This window comes from Aulostomus chinensis, chromosome 16, assembly GCF_037954235.1.
Source record: "Aulostomus chinensis isolate RoL2024-O1b breed Wild chromosome 16, RoL_Achi_v1.0, whole genome shotgun sequence".
Classification (NCBI taxonomy): domain Eukaryota; kingdom Metazoa; phylum Chordata; class Actinopteri; order Syngnathiformes; family Aulostomidae; genus Aulostomus; species Aulostomus chinensis.
The window spans coordinates 21,376,497-21,397,334 of record NC_141335.1 but is presented as its reverse complement, the minus strand read 5'-3'; the positions used below and the strand labels follow the sequence as shown (position 1 = coordinate 21,397,334).

At 43.5% G+C, this 20,838-nt stretch overlaps 1 protein-coding gene across 2 annotated transcripts in view; it reads left to right on the top strand.

The window, feature by feature from the left end:
- ide (insulin-degrading enzyme) overlaps positions 1 to 20,557 on the top strand; it is a 29,898-nt gene extending 9,341 nt beyond the window's left edge. The window contains exons 11-25 of one of the 2 annotated variants that reach the window (XM_086180362.1): positions 119 to 222; positions 1,484 to 1,586; positions 1,709 to 1,831; positions 2,488 to 2,570; positions 3,833 to 3,977; positions 6,389 to 6,499; positions 6,646 to 6,766; positions 7,709 to 7,800; positions 11,057 to 11,168; positions 13,380 to 13,547; positions 13,761 to 14,033; positions 16,347 to 16,408; positions 19,454 to 19,526; positions 19,653 to 19,720; positions 20,112 to 20,557. In XM_086180362.1, the coding sequence (XP_086036488.1) occupies positions 119 to 222; positions 1,484 to 1,586; positions 1,709 to 1,831; positions 2,488 to 2,570; positions 3,833 to 3,977; positions 6,389 to 6,499; positions 6,646 to 6,766; positions 7,709 to 7,800; positions 11,057 to 11,168; positions 13,380 to 13,547; positions 13,761 to 14,033; positions 16,347 to 16,408; positions 19,454 to 19,526; positions 19,653 to 19,720; positions 20,112 to 20,207 (1,734 nt within the window). In that variant the 3' untranslated portion in view covers positions 20,208 to 20,557. Of the gene's footprint in view, positions 1 to 118; positions 223 to 1,483; positions 1,587 to 1,708; positions 1,832 to 2,487; positions 2,571 to 3,076; positions 3,222 to 3,832; positions 3,978 to 6,388; positions 6,500 to 6,645; positions 6,767 to 7,708; positions 7,801 to 11,056; positions 11,169 to 13,379; positions 13,548 to 13,760; positions 14,034 to 16,346; positions 16,409 to 19,453; positions 19,527 to 19,652; positions 19,721 to 20,111 lie in introns of both variants that reach the window. The other variant, XM_086180361.1, reaches the window with a different exon arrangement.
- The last annotated feature ends 281 nt before the right edge of the window (positions 20,558 to 20,838 follow it).

Genomic DNA, 20,838 nt, shown 5'->3' with positions numbered 1-20,838 from the left:
CAGCACCACAAAGATATTTTCCTCATCAGTGAACTTGCGTTCATACCCACAAGTTGTAGATGAAGAGACCTCTTTGCATGTGTGGTGATTGTTTATTCTGTTTTGTTGTATCTCTCAGTACTACCCTCTGGAAGAGGTTCTAGCAGCAGAGTACCTTTTGGAGGACTTCAGGCCAGATCTGATTGAGATGGTGCTGGATAAGCTGAGACCAGAGCATGTCAGGTCAGTGTGAGAACTGGTCATTCACTAAAACAATATTGAGAGGAGCCTTGGCTCTCTATGTACTGAAAACCCCTATATGTACATAATTTTAGGACAGTTTAGGAAAATTTACTTTATAGTATTTTTTGAGAAATGGCTCTATCTAGCAGCACATTATTTGGCATCTTTTAATGTGAAACAGCTTGAATATGTTAAGATATGCACACATATGCAGTGCAAAAATAATATCATTCAGAAGACATGTTTTAAACTCAAATTTAGCTTTTTTCAAAATTTTTCCAAAATTGCTTTCCAAAAATTTCTTGGAATTTGGTACAGATCTGTTTTGTGAAGTATCCAAAAGTAACACTTCTACTGTATCAAACAGAAAAAAAATATTGTGTTTCCAAAATGTGTAAAACCAGATGTTCTTTGTAAGACTCTGTACTAAGCAAAGTCTTTAATGGGTTAAAACACATGCGGTAGCCATGTCAGCCTAAAGTCTTCCTGGAGCTCCCAAGCTTGGCACACCTTAATTTGGAAGGTTCTCCCTTTTTTCTTGGCAGAATCGTACAAGTGTAACCAGGTGGGATGGGGAGTGCTGGACTCTTCAGATCTCGTCAGAGATGCTTGGGTTCACCTCCAGACTCTGGCAGGGTGCATCCAGGGGCCAGAGGCACTTTTTTGCCAGATTTATAGTGCTGTGTATATGCATTGTACTATTCTATACACCACTGTGACATTCTAAGAATGTTCGCAAGCCCAATTTCTACTCCTTACAGTTAATTTATCATTTGCATATAAATTGTCAGAACCAGTTCTGCATACTGCTGGAGTAGAACAGCCCAGGGAAGCCTAGAGCAGTGCAGGAGCCGCTGATCGTCATGATTTTATTGTTTATTTGAATCAGGAAGGTCCTCTAACAACATCAGAACAGCAAACCTACACATGGATGCATCTGTTTTTAGTGACCACAATAAACCAAAAATTCTAAAAGGCCTGATAAAATTTCATACACCACTTACAATATTACAGCGCAGTGTGGTAGTGGAAAATTGCACATTAATGTACAAAATTGAAAACACAAAACTAATGATTATACTTTTTTATGATAATATGTGAACGCACAGTCCAACGAGTTATACCTGAGTTACGCACATAAAGTCATCATAAATACCAGTATATGTGATGGGAAGAAGCACAGTCTTTTTTTGTGCGTCTGCACATCTGTAGATTTTTTGGTGTATGTAATGTGACCTGGTTCACAACTCTCTTTTTGCAGAGTTGCAGTTGTTTCAAAGTCATTTGAAGGGCAGACAGACAGGACAGAAGAATGGTATGGCACACAGTACAAGCAAGAGGCTATCTCTGAAGAGACCATCGAGGTGAGTCACTGTGGCCGTGTAGCTATAATGAAAAGTACTGGCCGTTTTATTCCTCAGCCTGTAATGAATAATGATGCTCAAGTTTGATAACAGACAGTTGTTAATGTACATTTATGTTTCAGAAATGGGCCAATGCAGACCTCAACGGCAAATTCAAATTACCTATGAAAAATGAGTTTATCCCGACCAACTTTGAGATCTACCCTCTTGAGAAAGACTCTCCGTCTGTCCCCACTTTAATCAAGGCGAGTGTTTTGGCTGCACTGCTCTGTCATCAATCGTCTCCATTAAAACGCTAAGCAGGACTTGCTCAACTGCAGATTAAAAAAAAAAAAAAATCTCAGGCTTTTGTATGATAGTAGGAGCAGAACAGCTCTTTTTCTCTTTTTTTTTTTACTCTTGTGCAAATTCCACACTGATCTGTTTTATAAAAACACGTTTGTTGCATAATTAATAGACAAAAGCAATTGAGTGGTAATTGTTTATTTTGTAAAATCAATTTGTGTTTGTATTTGTGGGATTTTCTTGCGTCACCTACGATCATTTTGCCTCATTCGTGAAATCTTACACGCAAATTTGTTCTTCTGTACGAGAGCACTTTTTTTGCCCCCACCCCCCCAATTTAGTCCTCTGGACAGGTAACAAAGCCTGATGGCTATTTGAAAGTCCTAGCTCCTGACATCTATTGTGTACCTCTTGTAACTGAATCACTCAGGCTGGCAAAGACTTAAATGTTATACTAGGTGTCAGGAGCAAGGATTTACCAATAGCTGTCAGGCTTTGCTTCCCCTCTCAATGACTAAATGAAAACGTCCTATTATAGTGCTAAGAATAAATAAGGCTCTGTGCATAAAGAACTAGGAATAAGAGTTGCCCGTATTTTGTCCTAATTTCTTTACAGGACACTGCTATGAGCAAGGTGTGGTTCAAGCAGGACGACAAGTTCTTCCTGCCTAAAGCATGCCTCAACTTTGAGTTCTTCAGGTATGTGACTTACCTCCGAGCAGTATTTGTAGCTATATTTTGACACCACCCAGTAAGTATGTTAACTGTTCCCCATTCACATTTATTAAAATTATTAAAACAGATCTGCCAAATTCTAGGCTTCAAGCTGGAGGTATTTACCAGATCAGAAATATGATGATATGAATATCAGATTCTAACTGATATGAATTCAGAAACTCTTACCACAGAGATGATACCAACCACCTGGCAGCGCTGTTCGTTTGTAGCTCGGGTTCGCTGACACACTCTTTAAGCCCTCTGGGCTAGAGTGTAATTAAACAATATTAAATTATTGACGCAATCATTTGATTCATACAAATCAAAACTTCCTGCAATTGGAGGTGTTTAGCTGTACACTTACATCCCTAAATGATTCAGTGTGTGGAGTCATGTACGACACTCCAGCTTTTGTTCCGCTCAGACAGACATGTAGAGACAAACATTTGTACGCTGTTATTTTTTCACCACTGCCATTTTCTCTGCAGCCCTTTTGCGTATGTGGACCCATTGCATTGTAACATGGCTTATTTATACCTGGAGCTCCTAAAGGACTCCCTCAACGAGTATGCATATGCAGCCGAGCTAGCTGGCTTGAACTATGACCTCCAAAATACCGTCTATGGGATGTATGTAAGTATCCAAAATTCTCACCCCATCGCACTCATGCTACATCCCAATGCTAGAGACCCCTACCCCCTTCTCTGTTTTTTGCTACTGCAGTTCAGCCAGGCCTGGGTTGACAAGCTTATTAAAGCCATTAATGTAGCTATGTAGCAAGGTTACAAAATACACATAGTCAGTTTAGAACTTTCTCTAAGACCTAAAGACCATAATAACTAATTTGTCTGTAGGAACCAGACCTGGCTGGTCTCGATGTAGCTATTATTTTATTTCCATCTCCCTCTTCACTCCTCATCGACCTTTTTTTCCTCTGTACTCATCCACGTCCCGCGAAACCCTCATGACTACTGAAGATATGTTTATTTCATCATACAGTTAAGCAGAGCCACTGCAGTCAACCAGTTAGATAAGGCATGCAATTTCACAGGGTGATGTGAGAAGAGTAGCAGGGGTCTTCTCTGTTGTTTGTTTTTACGGGGCAGAAAGCTGGTCACAAGGCTGCATATACATACTCTTCTTATCATTCTTCATACTTGTTTTGTCCTGTCTTTATTTCCTTTAATAACCCCTTCATTCTCAAAAACTATGTATGTATTTTTTGTTCTTTTTCCTTCCATTAGTCGCTACCTATATGCAGATCCCCTGCATTGCAACATGACCTACTTGTTACTCAGGTTACTGAAGGATGATTTAAAAGAGTATACATATGCAGCCCGCCTGGCTGGGCTGGTGTATGGCGTAGCTTCAGGGATGAATGCCATCCTCGTAAGTAATTCATTTGAAGGGAGGGAAGCTGGGGCAAGGGTTGACTTTAAAGTTTTACAGTGTGTGCAAATGGTTTGGTTTTCTGTGCTCTTTTTCATTGTGAGGAGTTTTGTGTATTTGCTTGCTTCTGCATTGCCTCTTCACATCAACCTAATACCAATCTAGAAGACTGGTTAAGTTATTTTGAACCAGGATTAATAGAATTAGCCTTTGGGAATTTTTCACTTTTTAAAAATTTGTTGTTGTTTTTTTTTGTCTTGTTAGCTCAAATTACTTTCTAACATTAGCATTAGTTTTGAAGTATTTTTTATCAGAAAAATGGGTTTTGTAAAATGGTATTTAGGAGAGAAAGTTCTGTACACTTTGGCTTTTATTTACTACCAAGCATTCTATTGTACAACCTTCATCTTTTTTCAGGGCTCGTTTCACTCTGGCGTTGTGCTGCAACTGTCAGTAATTTCCTGAGTGAACGCTGTGTTGCCCTGATGAAGGTTGTGTTGCTGAAAGCTTGGCAGTGAATTAAAACTGAACCTTGTAATGGACCTAAGTGTGCAGACCTTTCTTTCCTAAATAATATTCGATTTTTGTAGCACTTTAACATTTTTGCAGTTCGTAGTACTGTGACATTCAGGCCTTTGGTGCTGTTGAACTTTGTGGTATTGCATTCAGTTGGAGAATGCACAGCAAAAAAGGAGAAATACTACAATTAGATGGCCCAAGTTTGAGTCTTTCAATATTTCTGTTTGGTTGCTCCTTGTATCAATGTCACAGAGGTTGTGAAGGTGAAATGAGTCAGATTATTAGAGAGCTTAATGGTCTCGTTCCTGATCATTCAAGTGCGCAAGGTGCATTGATGCAGGTTAGATTGTTGTGTTTGTGTGTCTTTGATTGCAAAGAAACTGCAAGTGCTTCTGTGGTTTGTGTGGTGGTGTTTTGCTCTTTTAAACTTCCTAACTCCCGCACTAACATACAGCATCATTTGCAGTATGACCTAGTAACCTGTATTCATCGTCTTGGTGTACATCTTTTTTTTTAGCAAACGACCTGTCACCATTGTAAATGATTGTGGTCTGTCCCTAGGGACGGCAGGTGTGTGTATTTGTGGGAGGGCTGTACGTAATTGGTTTGAGTCAGCAGTATCAGTGTGGCTGGCAGGGCATTCGTCAAGGTTAATGATGTTAGGAGAGATTACTTTTTACAGGTGTCATCGCAGGGACCCGGCGACAGGGAGGAATGGGATGGGTCTGAGAGCATAGCCATGTGGCTCAAGGTTTTTGCTGAATCATGTAGGGCCACAAGGCGTGGATGACATTGCAAAGTGGGGAATTTAAAATAGGAAAGACTCAAGGTTATTACAAGTACTCATCTGAGTCCTCACTTGCATAGAAATACCTGATCATCTAAAGAGGGTGACTGTGTCTCCCTGACAGCTTTCATTTCGACATCAGATCCTATTTCATTGCTCTGAGCTCTTAATCCTGATCATTTTAATGACAGTGCATATTGTCTATTGAACTGGACTTGTCAGCATTGATTGACCATTTTAAATAAATTTCTAAATTGAATGTAAAAATGAGCAAGGTGCTGATGAAGGCTGTATGTGTGAGCTTATTATCCAGAAGTCCAGCGTCACTGAGATGGAGGATTTTGCCCCCCAGAATCGCCTGGAGCAGGTGTTGGTGGAGTGGAGGGTTCTAGTGGTCCAGACCCTGGAGCCTTGCACAGCCAGACCTTTCTCTGTGGTGCTGTGTCAGCGGAACACCCCTCCCCATGTACTGCTCAATGCTGGGAGTCTTGGAACGTAAACACCTGTGACTGATGTGTCGCAAACAGAATATATTTGAAAATGCGAGTTGTTTCACCGCTGCTGACATAGCGCCTCTGGGATAAGTCTGTCCATGAAAGGCTCAGATTCCCAGACGCCCACTCAAGGACAGACTCAACAGACTCACCTCGCATCAGAAGGCATTAACATTCTTTTATTATCCAGCTAAAAATCATGATGTCGATATTCCCAACCAGTCAACTCTGTCAGCATTCACCTCGCAGGCTCAGGGCTAAAACGGCAGAGCACAGTTGAACCTTTTTCAACCCAAACACTAAGTTCAAACTGTCAGATTACATCTACCTTAAGGAAAGAAAAGATGCTAGTTGCTTGTCCTCTCTGAGTTAACAATGATCAGTTTCATTTGTTTCATCACCTTTCATTCAATGATTGAAAATCACGACAAATCTCCTTTGTCTTTCATTGGTTGTGGTATTTGTTTTTAACTGTTGGGTGATTCTTGACTACCGCTTGATCAGCGTGTAATTGCACATTTTATAAATCAAATTAACAAACACTGATCATGCCACCTTCATTTTTATTTGTTGATAATATACTGTTTATCCTTTGTCACTACCTGCTGCAGCTGTCTGTCAAAGGCTACAATGACAAACAGCACATCCTGCTGAAGAAGATTGTTGAGAAAATGGCCACTTTTGAGATTGACGAGAAGCGATTTGACATCATTAAGGAAGCGGTAAGCTCTGACTGCAACTCCCATCAGCCAGAAGACATAATCATACCAGGAAACCACCATACCATTCAGAACCAACAACACAACGACGTAGTAGTTTTGATCCTCTCAAGCATTGAATTTACTTTTCCTTCTTCTTTTCTTTGCAGTACATGAGGTCTTTGAATAACTTCAGAGCTGAGCAGCCTCACCAGCATGCCATGTACTACCTCCGTCTACTGATGACCGAGGTTGCTTGGACCAAAGATGAGCTCAGAGAGGCTCTAGATGGTAAGATACCAGTCCTAATCTGTCTTTTCCTCATGTCTCACCCTATGTGTTCAGTTAGCCCTTGGTCAAAGTTCCATGGACTACAGAATCAAAGTTTCTTATGCATAGTGGAGTTGGACTTCTGTCTATACGGTGGGTGTGTTGTAATGGTGACTTGATTGCAACAGAGCCCAAGAAACCCTGAGTCAAGGATTGGAGACATGCATTTTACTCTTTCTTTGATTAGTTGCTGACATAACAACAGTAAAAAGTTCTACTTTTTCACATTATCAAGGGTTTTGTTTAAGTTCCAGAGTGTTGGCCTTGGAGTTGATCGAGGGCTACTCGTCTCTTCTTTCCACTCATCCCTCATTTGAATGCAGAGGCTGTCCTCCAGCAGATGTCTCCCTAGCTGCAGTCTTCCCTTTCTGTCTGGAACCTGAAGGGCAAATTGTTATATTTTTCCACGGGGCTTACACAGGCAATCCATGGATTCCCATGAGACTCAATTAACCTGCAGGGTTATGGCCTATAGCACGGTCACCAAGGCCGCCATTAACCACCGCATGTTTCCTTATCTGTCACCCCCCACCCCCGTCACTTTATTTGGGTCTATGAGGATCTCTCGTATCACAGCTTGCGTGTTGGTGTCGACAAATATCTTTTCGACAACTTGTGCGTGTCCCTGTAGTAGCTTAGCTCCTTCTTAAATCTGGGTCAAACGTCACCTGAATTCAGAATTGCCAGCCTGCATGACTACAGGCCACACACAATTCTTGTGTAAATGACTGTATGAATGTCTGAGTGTCATGTGACTACTGCTTTCCTGTTGATGACAGGAAGACTTTATGATGAAGTAGGCACACCTACAAACACAGCATATTTCTTGAGCGGACTTTTTCCAGACATTTCTTGGGATATTGCTCTTCGATTGATTGCTGTTGTCTGTGATCTGTATTCCAGATGTAACTCTCCCACGCCTCAAGGCCTTCATACCTCAGCTGTTGTCACGGTTACATATTGAAGCCCTTCTCCATGGCAACATCACCAAGGAGGTTTGTCTTTAAATCACTATGTATTAACTGCCAGCTGAGAAAATTAGAATTTTTTGTAAAACATATTTTGGTTGGATTGAATATTCACAATTCTACAGCCTTTCCTGCACATTGCACATACATTATGTGTATGCTTTTTAATTCTGCATATATAAAACACACTTTTTATACCCAAGCTATATTACAGTCACATTCAGCCTTTCGGTACTATTAAAGAGGATTATTGTCAAAGGCCTCTCACAAGATCCTTCGATCAAGTCACACAAGATGAGGTCCCGGCTGTCTCAGCACCCACCTTACATCTCATAATGATGACAGTGCTGCAGTCTCGCTGAGAGAGAATCGGTTTCACCAGTGAGAGCAGTAATCCTTTTCATTATCACTGAGCGGCAATGCAGACCTGCTTCTCCAATACCAGAGCAAGTAGTTCGTCAGAGACACTATGTAATGTGTGTCTGCCGTCGTGTTTTAATGGAAAGCCTGTATTCATTAACCTCAACTCTAGCAGATTAAAAGTGGGAAAAGATCAAAAAATGGTTTCCAAAATTAGCTTTTAGTGATGTAACTGTTTATCACCTTCTGTCCTGTTCAGTTTTGGAATTTGTGGTAGCAAAACAATTTCTCTTTCAGTGCCTCTTCCCTCATGTCTAGTTCATTTGTATTTATGAAGCCAGTATCACCAATTTTCCTCTTGTGGATTTACAAGATGTACAGCATACCTCACCCTCTCTATAAACCTGTAATTGGGAAGAGGAAAAACTCTCAAGGAACCCATTATTGATGGGGAAAAAAACACCAAGAGCAACAGAGTCAGTCTTCCAAGACAGACGAGCATTACGTTTGTACAGAATACACTGAAAATGACAATATGTACAATCAGGATGACAAAATTCAAGATAATTTGATGAAATATTGAAAGAACATGATTCGGAGGGTGTCTTGAGCCCTACAAACCTCAACTCCTCACTGAAGCCTGGACCAATGACAGCTCAGACGTGTGCACGACAGGCAAATTTCCTGCACCATTGACAAAGAAGGGAGTGGACACAGAGAAAGCACACACTGGGGGGGGCAAGGACATGATTCACACATGGAAGCCAAAAGGGAGGCTCCAGATGTAGTACATCTGCAATTGGCTACAGCAGACACCAGGAGAGAGACAGCCTGGATGTTCATGTGCTGTGGGAAGTCGGTCAGAGTTGGAGGGTTGTTGTGTTGCAATGTGATCATCAGGAGAAACATAGACTCTTAATTAAGCTTAATGAATGTATCAAGGTTGAGACCATATTATTGCAAAACATACTGAAACAAATGGCTCAACAGAGCCAGAGTGTTTGATATTAGTAGCAAGGGATCCTGAAGCCTGCTGACCTGAGTAACTGTGGGTCCGATCAAAACCTCTGAATTCTGAGCCAAGAGAGTTCAGGATAGAACAAGATCAAACAGATATGTGATCTGAATGTTGCCATCTGAAGCACATTCAAGTTTGATCTTAAATTGACAGAGCCAGTAAAAGAGTTTAACATTGATATAATCTGGTTCACCTCTGAACCGTTTAAAATTTTTAGTACTGGAACACATCAGGCCTGAAAAGTAGGCATCACAACCAGATGAAACAAAGTTGTGGAACAAAGTCTTAGCCATGGATAGAAAAAAGAGAATTATATCATCTTGGTGTTGACTTTCATGTACTGATCAGAAAAGGTTAGATCAAACATTGAAATTCACTGCTGTCAAACTTCAAGAAACCCCACAGTTATCAAGCTTTTCAATGACTAAATCAATTGGGTGTTTTTAGTGGGCAGGACAGATGGAGCAGCACATTAATCAGAGAGTTCAGAGCTTGGAAATCAAATGGCATCTAGTTATTCCACTGCAGCCAAACAGACCTCAGCCTTAGACTCATACATCTGAGTGCCATCCTTGTAGTAATGAAAATAAATTCCATGACAGTATGATATTTCGCCAAGAGTTAAATACAAAAGGTAGAGAAGCAGATGGCCAAGAATGGAGCCCTGTGGTACACCATATTTCAGATCTAAATATTTAGATGTAGTTCAACTTTAGGAAATTCATTGTTCTTTCAGATTAATTTAGGGCACGTATCAACTTGCTCACTTTGGCTCAGATCAGGTGGGGTCGGGGCAGTACGGCTCTGTAAGGGGGCGTTTCCACGAGCACTGGGTACCACGTTGGCGTAATTTGTGTGCGACACAACAACAATGGACGACATGGAGGCAGCGTTATGCCTGTGGCCCGGTCAGTGGTTTTTGGTTAAACTAAAAGTAAGGGACGATAGACAGGCAAGGCTTCAAGGCAAGGCTTAACCAAGTGATCCACCAGTATTCTGCCGAGGCTAAGATGACTAAAAAGTAGACGGCGTAAGCGGGTAAGCTAACCAATCAGTGCCCCATGTTGTTGTGTTTATGTGACATTTTAGTCCCCGCTCGGCTCGCTTGGAACCCCAGCGGAGCAGGGATCAAAATGGTAATGGTTAGTGCTGTGTTGGGGCCAAACCGACCCGACCCGAGTCAAAGTGAGCCAGTGGAAACACGCCCTTAATGAAAGCCAGGCAGAGTTAAAAGAAATCAGTAGTGTCGTAAGTTACACTAAGATCTAGTAACGCAAGCGTAAATTGGGAGTCTGGCATGATTGCAAACAGAAGATCATTCACTGCTCTTGGTAAATGTGGTTCCCCCTCACTATTCAATAGTTAAACTTTGCTCCACAAGCCCTATGTTTCAAATAACTTATTGACTTTGTAAGAAGAACACTGTGCAAGTATCAGAGCCTGACATTATAATCTCTGGAGTTCCTTGAATCAGCTGAAGTCTGTCTACAGACTCTAACTACCTTCCGAAAGTCTCCCATGAACCCTGGCATGGCTATCGTATTGTTCTCTAAACAAAACTCAAGGGAAGTTTGTGTGTTTTCCCTGTTCATTCATTAAATTTCAACACTGGTATCAATATATGATGAGACATTTAAGAGGGATTGAATATCAAGCTAGCACATTTTTGGGTGATTTGTGAGAAGCTGACAGTGATGCCTTAGCTATGTGTACCATCAAGTCGTCAAATGGAAGCAGTGAACTTTGGGACCTCACAGTTTAATGCTACTGAGGATTGGCACTAGAATTTCTGAAGAGCAGAACATCAGGTCTTTGTCATAATGATTTTCTAGGAGTTAAATGTTTCTCAGAGTTTTTGTTGGCTAAAATGTTTTCTTTTCTCTTCCCTGTCTCTAATCTCTTTAGTCAGCTCTTGGCATGATGCAAATGGTGGAGGACACACTCATTGAGCACGCTCACACAAAGCCTCTACTCCCAAGCCAACTGATCCGCTACAGAGAGGTCCAGGTTCCAGACGGTAGGTCACACACACACGCACACACCAGTCAAGCTCTCCGAATCATCATCGTCGTCGGCCAGTCACACCTGTCTCCATGACGACCATGCAGAAAGGTCCTTACCCAGCATGTCTGCTCTCGTCATCACTGACAGCGCCAGGCATTTGTAAAGGCTTGATTAAATTCAACATCTCGGAGGATTTTAATAGGCACTGAATGGAGACGAACGTCATCGAGCAAAATGCGTACCCGCTGTCCCCTCAGTAAATGTACACAGACACAGCAAAGCACCTGCACTGCCTCTCTGGTGACGTCAGGGAAGTTGAGTGACATGTAGAGGAAAACCAGAGGTGTGCATGGCCACTTGGAGACATCCTGTGTCCCACTGAGGGATCAAGGGATTTTCCCCAGGCTTGGCTCCAGACTGCCAGTCTGACGCAGAGCAGGAGGCAGGAGAGCAGGGGCGTGACTAAAGAATGTAAACACAGAGCTGGCTCAACTCAGTTCAGTCCAGCTTCTGCAGCTTTGACTTTTGGATGGGAAAGTTGACCAACATCTTTGGCTACAGTGGAGTCTAAATATATCTTGAGAGATAGCACTCACGAATATGTAATCATAAGTCTAGTTCACTTTTGACCTTTGGGTTATAGAATTTCATTACTTCATCATTTCATTAGAAATCTGTGTAAGAATTTGTGTTGTATATGCAGTCACACTGCCTTTAACCACCATGATCGAATCACTTCATCCGTAACTCCAAGTTAACATTTGTGTTCTCTTTAAGTTCCTCCTGATCGACTCCCTTGATGAGAACTGGATTGATAGACAACCTGAAAACATTCCCTCCATCGAGGGGGCATAAAAACACAACTACACACTCGCCTGAGAAGTTTTCTCCCTTCACTTGAGTCACATTAAAAGTTTGGTGAAATACGTTCTTTGATTAAGTTTGTCCGGACAGACATTAAAAACCTTTTGACGTGCAGTTCTAGACTGTGAGGGAGATGTGGAGAACTGTGGACACTCCCAGAGCAGAGCCGTCGTGCTCTGTCAGCACTTGCGTGAAGCTTCCTGCAGTGAGCTTGATCACACTTGACTCAAACAAACTGATGTTGAGCACAACAAGATTCCCCCTCCTTCTCCCTCCTCCTCTTCTTGATCTGCTGAGTAAAAGTGTGGTAAAGATGAAAAGCTTCATACATCCAATTTGGAGCCACTCAGCAAAATGAGATGTTGACTTTCAGTGCTGTCTCTGCCTCTCTGAATGTTCTAGTTTTCATGGATCTGCACCTCGAGCATTACTGCATACGTACAGTTGAAAAGTATCATCAGCTTTTTGTAAATTACACTGTACAAGTTGCTGGATGCTGCATTGATTTAGTTTGAAAGAGCAAATTTAGTTCTCTGTGCTATATTTAGCCTTTGTTGCCGCATCATGAATATCTTGTTCTAGTCCATGGATCATTGGTTATTTCTATTAACGGGTCAATAAGAAGGATTACAACGGTGCACTGTTGTACCTCAGCACGACTCAGGGGCCTTCAGATCTGTACACACATACCTCATAGATGTACTATTAAACTTGAAGCTAACAACAGCTACCGCAAAAAACCAACAGCAAAACTGTCCAAAAAAAACTCAGTTTGCAAACTCTCAAGCATCGTTGGGTGTAATCCACATCTTCTTTGACCGGCAGTATTCCAGTTAATCCACAGACACTTTGATCTTAGCCAGAAACGAACTATAGCCCTTCTGGCCTGGTGCTACCTTGAATGAGCGTGGCTTTGCTGCCACATTCAGTTGAAGCCAATTAGTTGCTGTCGTCTATGTCGTTCAAGAAGACCTGAATTACACTGGACAATGAGTTAAGAGAATTTTTTGGACAATTTTGCTGTTGTAAGCCATCAGTCTCTTTTAGCTTCAAGCTAAAAGTACGTGGCTGGGACTTTTTGCATTCTGGAGTCACGAGGATGTCCTTATGAGCTCCAGACACCTGTTTTTGAGTGCTTGAAAGATAAAATAGACTTTTTGGATGAAGCATCTCCTGGACACGTGTCTAAATAGTCAGTCTTTCATGTGCATGTAGAAAACAATGTTTGAAATTTTGTGTTGCTGCTTGGAATAACCCCACATGCTCCTTTCACCAAATATCTGTACTGTATAGCTGTGTTTGGTTCTGGATGGTTGCATGAGGTAAAGTAGTTCCACAAACTTTCCTCTCCCCCTCTCAGGTGGCTGGTATGTTTATCAGCAGAGGAATGAGGTGCACAACAACTGTGGCATTGAAATCTACTACCAGACAGACATGCAGACCACCCACGACAACATGCTGCTGGAGCTCTTCTGTCAGATCATCTCTGAGCCGTGCTTCAACACACTGAGAACCAAAGAGCAGCTGGGTGAGGGAGAATAGGATGCTCTCATTTTAGCCTCTGTTAAATATTCCAACATAAGAACATATGCTGTTACAAGAAGAAACCATGTACATTTTTTTTTGCTAACTGCGGTGATGATGAAGTGAAGTATACGGGCTGCTCAGATTGTCCCTGTAGTCCTGTAATAATAGCTCTGTCTGTCTTCTCTCACCCATCCTCTCCGTCTGCACCCCCAAGGCTACATCGTGTTCAGTGGGCCCCGGCGGGCAAATGGTGTCCAAGGCCTCCGCTTCATCATCCAGTCGGAGAAGGCGCCTCACTACCTGGAGAGCCGTGTGGAGGCTTTTCTCTGCACGATGGAGAAGTCTGTAGAGGAGATGAGTGAGGAGGCCTTCCAGAAACACATCCAGGCCCTGGCCATCCGCCGCCTGGACAAACCCAAAAAGCTGTCTGCTGAGTGCGCTAAGTACTGGGGCGAGATCATCTCACAGCAGTACAACTTTGACCGAGGTGAGCCTGTCGACCTTACTGCTGAATACTCTCTATGCTGGAGGTTGTTCCAAAAAAAAAATCCTCTCTGATCACTCAGATTTTTTTTAGGAAAGCTTGTGTTAAACAGTCAAATCAAATCTAGGCTTTATCAATTTTTTTTCTATTTTTTTGGGGGCAAGGCAATTTTATTTGTCTAGCCCGTTTTCACAAACAGTTTGTGTCAAAGGGCTTCATATGGCATCATGACAACATCCTCTGCCCTTAGACCCTCACATCGACTGAGGAAAAACTCCATAGAAAACCCTTTTAACAAGGAAAAATCTGAGAAACCTCAGGGTGAGCAACAGAGGAGGATCCCTCACCCAGGACGGACAGACGTGCAGTAGATGTTGTTACAGACAAGAAAACAGTTTATAACACAGAATGTGGGAAACACGGAAATGTTAATAACAGCTGAAGAAGGAAGCTTCTGGTAGGGGAGGCAGGGAGAGCAAGCCAGCTTGATGGGGGACTGGATGGTAGACTGGTTCATGGAAGGGGAGCGCAGGCCGGTGTAACAGTGGGGAATAAGAGGGGGGGGGGGGCGATGCAGGCGGCGGTTGGGGCTCTGGTGGATATGTGGAAACACAGAGAGACTGCGAGACACCAAGGCCAAACTACAAAGTGCAACAAGTAGTGGTAGTGACAGTTCCAAAAATGTGCAGGGAGGAGAGGAGGAGAGAGGGGGAGAGGAGAGGAGAGGAGAAAAGGGCTCCATGTAACCTGATGTGTCCCCCAGCAGTCTAAGCCTGTAGCAGCATAGCTATCAATGGTTCAGAGCTACCTGAACCAGTCCTAACTGAAGGCTCTGTCATAGAGGAAGGTCTTAAGCCTGGACTTAAACGTAGTTAAAGTGTCTGCCTCTCTGACCCATGGAGAGAGCTGGTTCCACAGTAATGGAGCCCGGTAACTAAAGGCTCTACCTCCCAGTCTGTTTTTATTGATACTGGGAATCACTAAAAGACCTGCATTCTGGGAGCGGAGTGCTCTGGTGGGACAGTAGGGACTAATGAGCTCTTTCAAATAGGATGCAGCTTTATCATTGAGAGCCTTATAAGTCAGCAGAAGGACTTTGAAGTCGATTCTAGATCCTACAGGAAGCCAGTGGAGAGAAGCTAAAGTGGGAGAGATGTGTTCTCTCTTCTTAACTCCCGTCAAAACCCTCGCTGTAGCGTTCTGGACCAGCTGGAGACTCTTTAGGGAGTATTTAGGACATCCTGACAGGAGAGAGTTGCAGTAGTCCAGCCGAGAAGTGATAAATGCATGCACCAGTTTTCAGCATCACTCTGGGAAAGGATATTCCTAATCTTAGCGATACTTCGCAGATGGAAGAAGGCGGTCCTAGTCACATGCTTTATGTGGGAGCTGAAGGAAAGGTCCTGGTCAAAAATGACCCCAAGGTTCCTTGCAGTTGTACTCGGAGTTAGGGTGATGCCATCTAGAGTAGAGATCTGATTCAAGAGTGTGTCCCTGTGGTGTTTAGGTCCAAAAATGATTACCTCAGTTTTATCTGAATTGAGCATTAAGAAGTTAGAGGACATCCAGGATTCAATGAATTTCAGGCAGTCTTGCAGATGAGTAAACTGGCTTGTGTCGTCTGGCTCCATCGACAAGTAAAGTTGTGTGTCATCTGCATATCAGTGGAAGTTGATCGAGTGCTTCCGGATTATGTCACCTAATGGGAGCATGTAAAGAGTGAAGAGAATCGGTCCTAAAACTGAACCCTGTGGTACACCATATGTAACTCTGCTATACTCAGAATGGTCATCATTAACATTAACAAACTGAAACCTGTCAGATAAGTAGGACTTAAACCATTTTAGGGCAGTTCCTTTAATCCCAATGTCATGGTCTAGTCTCTGTAGCAGGATGGGGGGGGGGGGGGGTACTCAGGCGGGTAAATTGGGATCGATGAAAGTGTTCTGCAGCTGTCACACAGCTTTCTGCCCTCCCAAGTGCTACAATTGGCCTGATTCTTAAGTAGTCTGCCTAAAACTCTGAATGATGACCAACGGAGGCTGCCAAGGGAGTCAGTGCCATAGGTGGGGGATCAAGGGCAGCTAAAACATTCAACACAGTCAGCACAGACAACATAAAACGCATGTTTCCTTTCTGTTCTGTGCATGAATATGTTGAAGCTTTCAGTTTCACTACAACACTGCAGTAATAACGCTACTTAAAAAAAAAAAAAAAGAACTTCTGAAAGTGTACTTAGCCCACACGGAGAATGAAGCGGAGCTGTCAGCTGCAGCCCTGCACTGATTCTGTGAACATTTCTTTATTGTGTTGCAGATAATATCGAGGTGGCCTATCTGAAGACTCTGACTAAAGAACACATCATGCAGTTCTACAGAGTAAGTGTAGCAGCTTCCTTAACAAAAATCACTCCCTGCTCCTTTATTCTTCAGAAGTTAAAGGAATAATGTGACGGGGGTCTCGTATAAAAAGACGCTTACACCCTCGACAGAGACGTAACATGAGCCTGCGATGCGTTCGCGTAAGCACAGTTTGTTAATGTTGAAAGGGAATTACAAGAGGAGACGGATACAACCGTGTTCTTTATGCAGCAAAAGCTTCATCCTTGCAGGGTCACAAGAACATAATTTACACCATCACGTTAAGGAGGGTCTCCTGGTCTGACCAGTACCAAATTCTGAGGGTGGCAGGTATGGTTTGGATGAGAGAAGCCACTGCTCTAGAAACTTCCCCACCAGGTTCCACAGTAACATGAAAAGTGCTTAGTCATTATGGCTGCCAACTGACAGGGGAGTTGGAGGCAGGAGTAACCATAGCAACGTTACAGCTGCTTCACATCATTAGTCGGGTCCACTCAAAGAGCCAGTTTACACTTGAAAAGTGTCTTGACAATGACTTCTACCAGAGTCCAGGTCATCGGTGTCCCTGTAAATGGTAAATGGACTCAATTTTATATAGCGCTTTTCTACCTTAGCGGTACTCAAAGCGCTTTACAGTGTCATCTCATTCACCCATTCACACACACACTCACTCACTGATGGTGGAGGCTGCCATGCAAGGCGCCAACCTACTCATCAGGAGCAATTATGGGTTCAGTATCTTGCTCAAGGACACTTTGACATGGTCACCGGGGTCGAGGATCGAACCAGCGACCCTTCGGTTGCTAGACGGCCACTCTACCCCTGAGCCATGCCGCCCATGTGCCTCATCGTTTGTTGCTGGATTTTATACATGCATGTTAGCATCCTGCTAATATGCCACAACTTATAAATGACAGTAATCAGCATGCTAGCAGATGTTGTTGTTGTTGGTTTTTTTTTGTTTTTTTAGCATACTCATAAAATAATCGCATCATGTTGATAGCTAGTGTGCTGATAGCGATCAGCAAGTTAGCTGCAGTTGTTAGCATTTTAATGGGTGACCCTTTAGTTTCATTCCATAACATAAAGGGGGTACACGTTTCTAGCAGAGGCAGCAAGCCCATCCCAAACCTCTTCAGGAGTGTTCTCGTTGTTGATTATGTTCTCGTTGCTCAGTGAGGGTCCACTGAGTGGACAAAGCAACCCTTACCACCAATAAACAAACTATCCACTAAAGAACGAGGCAATATTAATAGAAGAAAGTATGAATTTGCTGCTAAATACATTTGGAATAGCCAGTGACTCGGTTCTTCAGATACTGTGATGACAACACGCGTGCAACAAGGAGCAGTGTTGAACGAATGCATCAATCCTGACAGAGGAGAAGGCAACATCACGCTGGTGGAAATGTCATTTTCGGTACACAAACTTAATTACCCGTGAAACCACAACATGCCAGTAAAATATTGGAACTTTGGGGGAAGTTTGACCATTTGCAGTAATGTCCTCCATCACCCTTCTCAAAGCAGGAATTACTCACCAGTCTTGAGCTGAAAGAGTGCATATTTGTTGGGGGGCGTTGTAGTGCTACATTGGCTCAAAGAGAAAATGGGGGTTAACAATCAAATTCAGCTGCATATTATTATATATATTTATTAGCTGGCCTCCTGTCTTCATACCTCACATATTTCACCAAGTTTTGTTTTTTTTTGGGGGGGGGGGGCTGAGATGTTGTCACAGATCACAAGGAGAAGAAAATATTCTTCTAATCTCGGTTAACTGTTGATTTTTGGTTCAGAGTGAGTAATTTGCGGAAACTGTCTGAATCGGTGTCACTGAATGTTCCACATTAAACCCGCTGCATGTTGATGACTGTGTAAAGATGAATCTCACAGCTTTTTATTGGAAGGTCAAAGTTCAGTCTTGTGCTCTCAGGAGGGGTGTGATGTTGTCAGCGGATATCTGTCCTACACACACAGACACACACACACACATCAGCCTGGACTTTAGGAAGTAGTCAGGTTGTTGAGGATCCACTCACACAAGAACCCCGTCCCTGGTCCTGTAGGAATCATTGCTGGAGGAACAAAGCAGACGTGACAAAACCAGACCAGGTTGTCATGTTGAAGAGGAGTGATTCTTGTTTGTGTTTTGTGATGTGACATAAAGTCATCTGTAGTCAAAACAGTGCTTATATTTAAACAAAAAGAATCAATAGTAAGAATCAAAAATCTTGACGATGTAAAAAGTTTTCTTGTAACAGCATAACAAAAGTCTGGCAACAAAAACTTTTTTGTAGTAGAAAAAGCAACTGAAATGACCTTTTGATAGGTTTATCAACTGATCGACTCAGTTTTGCTGAATAAAAGTGTAGTATTTGTAAAGAGAAGAATTTTCTTTTTGATATATTGTGTGAGCTAACCTCCCCAGCGTGTGTGTGTGTGTGTGTGTGTGTGTGTGTGTGTGTGTGTGTGTGTGTGAGAGAGAGAGACTGGATTGAGTCGGCCCTCCTCGCTTTCATCTCCTCCGGCGTCTATTCATAGCTGTGGAGGTGACACTGACACAGGACGCTTGCAGCATATCAGCTGGCGTAATGACAGGCCGGCAGCCTGTTTCAAGGGGCATAAAGGGCTCGAGTCGCGTGGCGGCTGAAAGAATTGGCATTATCTGGGCCCTGCAGAACCCGTCCCAGGCCCCCTCGCAGAATCAAACTAATGCATTTCTAATCTCATATCAGCAGCCATCACTTTTCTCGGCTGCTAGAGCCGCCGCCGTCTGACTGCAGATGAGCCGAGTCTCCAGCGGAATATAATCCTCCACTCAGAGACGCTGATGAGCTACATCTCTGTAGGTCTGTCTGTCAGACGTGATCCCAGACTCTCGGCGCCCCGGGTCCTCTGACTCTGCCCGTCTGTGACGAGTCACTCGCAGTAAATTTACTACATGGAATGATCTAGTTTAGGTGGCAGTGTTCCACAGAAAAGACAACAAGTTCTCCATCCATCACCCAACGTGTGTGTGTGTATATGTCTGTCACCCCCCCCCCCACCCCCACCCTCGCAGGAACGTCTGACCATCGAAGCCATGAAGAGACACAAGGTTTCCGTGCACGTCCTGTCCAGAGAGTTGGACTCCTGTGAGTATCAGCTTTCCTTTGCACAAACACCATTTAGACTCTCAGCTGGTGAGCAGGCCCATCATGTGTCACGCTGACCTGTTCATCACTGTGTGTGTGCGTGTGCGTGCATGTGTGTGTAACTAGGTCCCATAGTGGGAGAGTTTCCTGCTCAGAATGATGTCAATCTGGCCCCGGCCCCCTCCCTGCCCCAGGTAAGCACCCCACCGCTCCTGACATAAGATGTGTGTTTTTTAGAAACTTATCTGCATTCCATCCATTGGTCTATTCAGCTTGAATGCTTTTCAGTGGGTTATCACAGGTTACCATGACAACCTCGTCTGATTAGAGCCCAAGATGGCTGCCACACATTGATCTGGTATCATGATACAAGTCAGGTTGTTTAAGGCTGCTCAGAGATGGTTGAAGGTCTTTTGTTGCGTCCATCTGTAAACATGTAACTGTCACTAAGTTGTTGTGTCAAGACTCAATAACATCGAACATTCAGAAGTACATTGCACAGCTAGTTACCTTGACAACAGCGTCCAAAAGACAAGTCAGTGTACACTTTGTTGTGATTGGGTTGTCCCTCTTGTGTGTCCTCAGCCGACTCTGGTCCACGACATGACGGAGTTCAAGCGGAGCCTGCCTCTCTTCCCTCTGGTCAAACCGCATATCAACTTCATGGCAGCGAAACTGTGAGCGAGGCTGGCAGTTGGACGAGGCACGGCGCCACGGGGACGGCGACCCAACCCTGCCTGTCAGGAAGACTCTTTATCTGACTGAGCCTGCATGAGTGTGTGTTTGTGTGAGTACATATGAATGTGAGTGTGTGTGTGTGTGTTTGTGTGTGTGACGTGCACGTGTGGCAGGCTGGCGCCACTAGAGGAGACGCTTGGAAACGAAACGTGTGTATTTGAGTTTGAAAGTTAGCCGTGGTCGTCGACGTAGCTGTGCTAACGATAGAGGTTCCAGCAGACCCGCCTCATGTTAAGTCTCTGACGGGAGAAGATGCATCATTTTACTGTGTAGGCCCTTGTAGAAACCACCGGGGGGGGGGGGGGGGGAGCCTGGGGCCCCATCCATTAACACAGTCGGGGGGGGGGGGGGGGCTTTTATTTGAACTTTCTTTCCAGACTTGCTGCTCTGAGGAGGGTGACAGTTGGTTCTGCTGAATCGTGAAGGTTTTGTCGTTAGTTTGTTGGACTGGTTGTCGACCGGCACCGCCCTGAAGGAATCTTATTCACGTTTGCATTTTGGAAGATGATCTGCCTTATGATTTTTAGTCCTCATGGGTTCCAAATATGTGTTTGCTTGTAAACAAGCTGTTTTA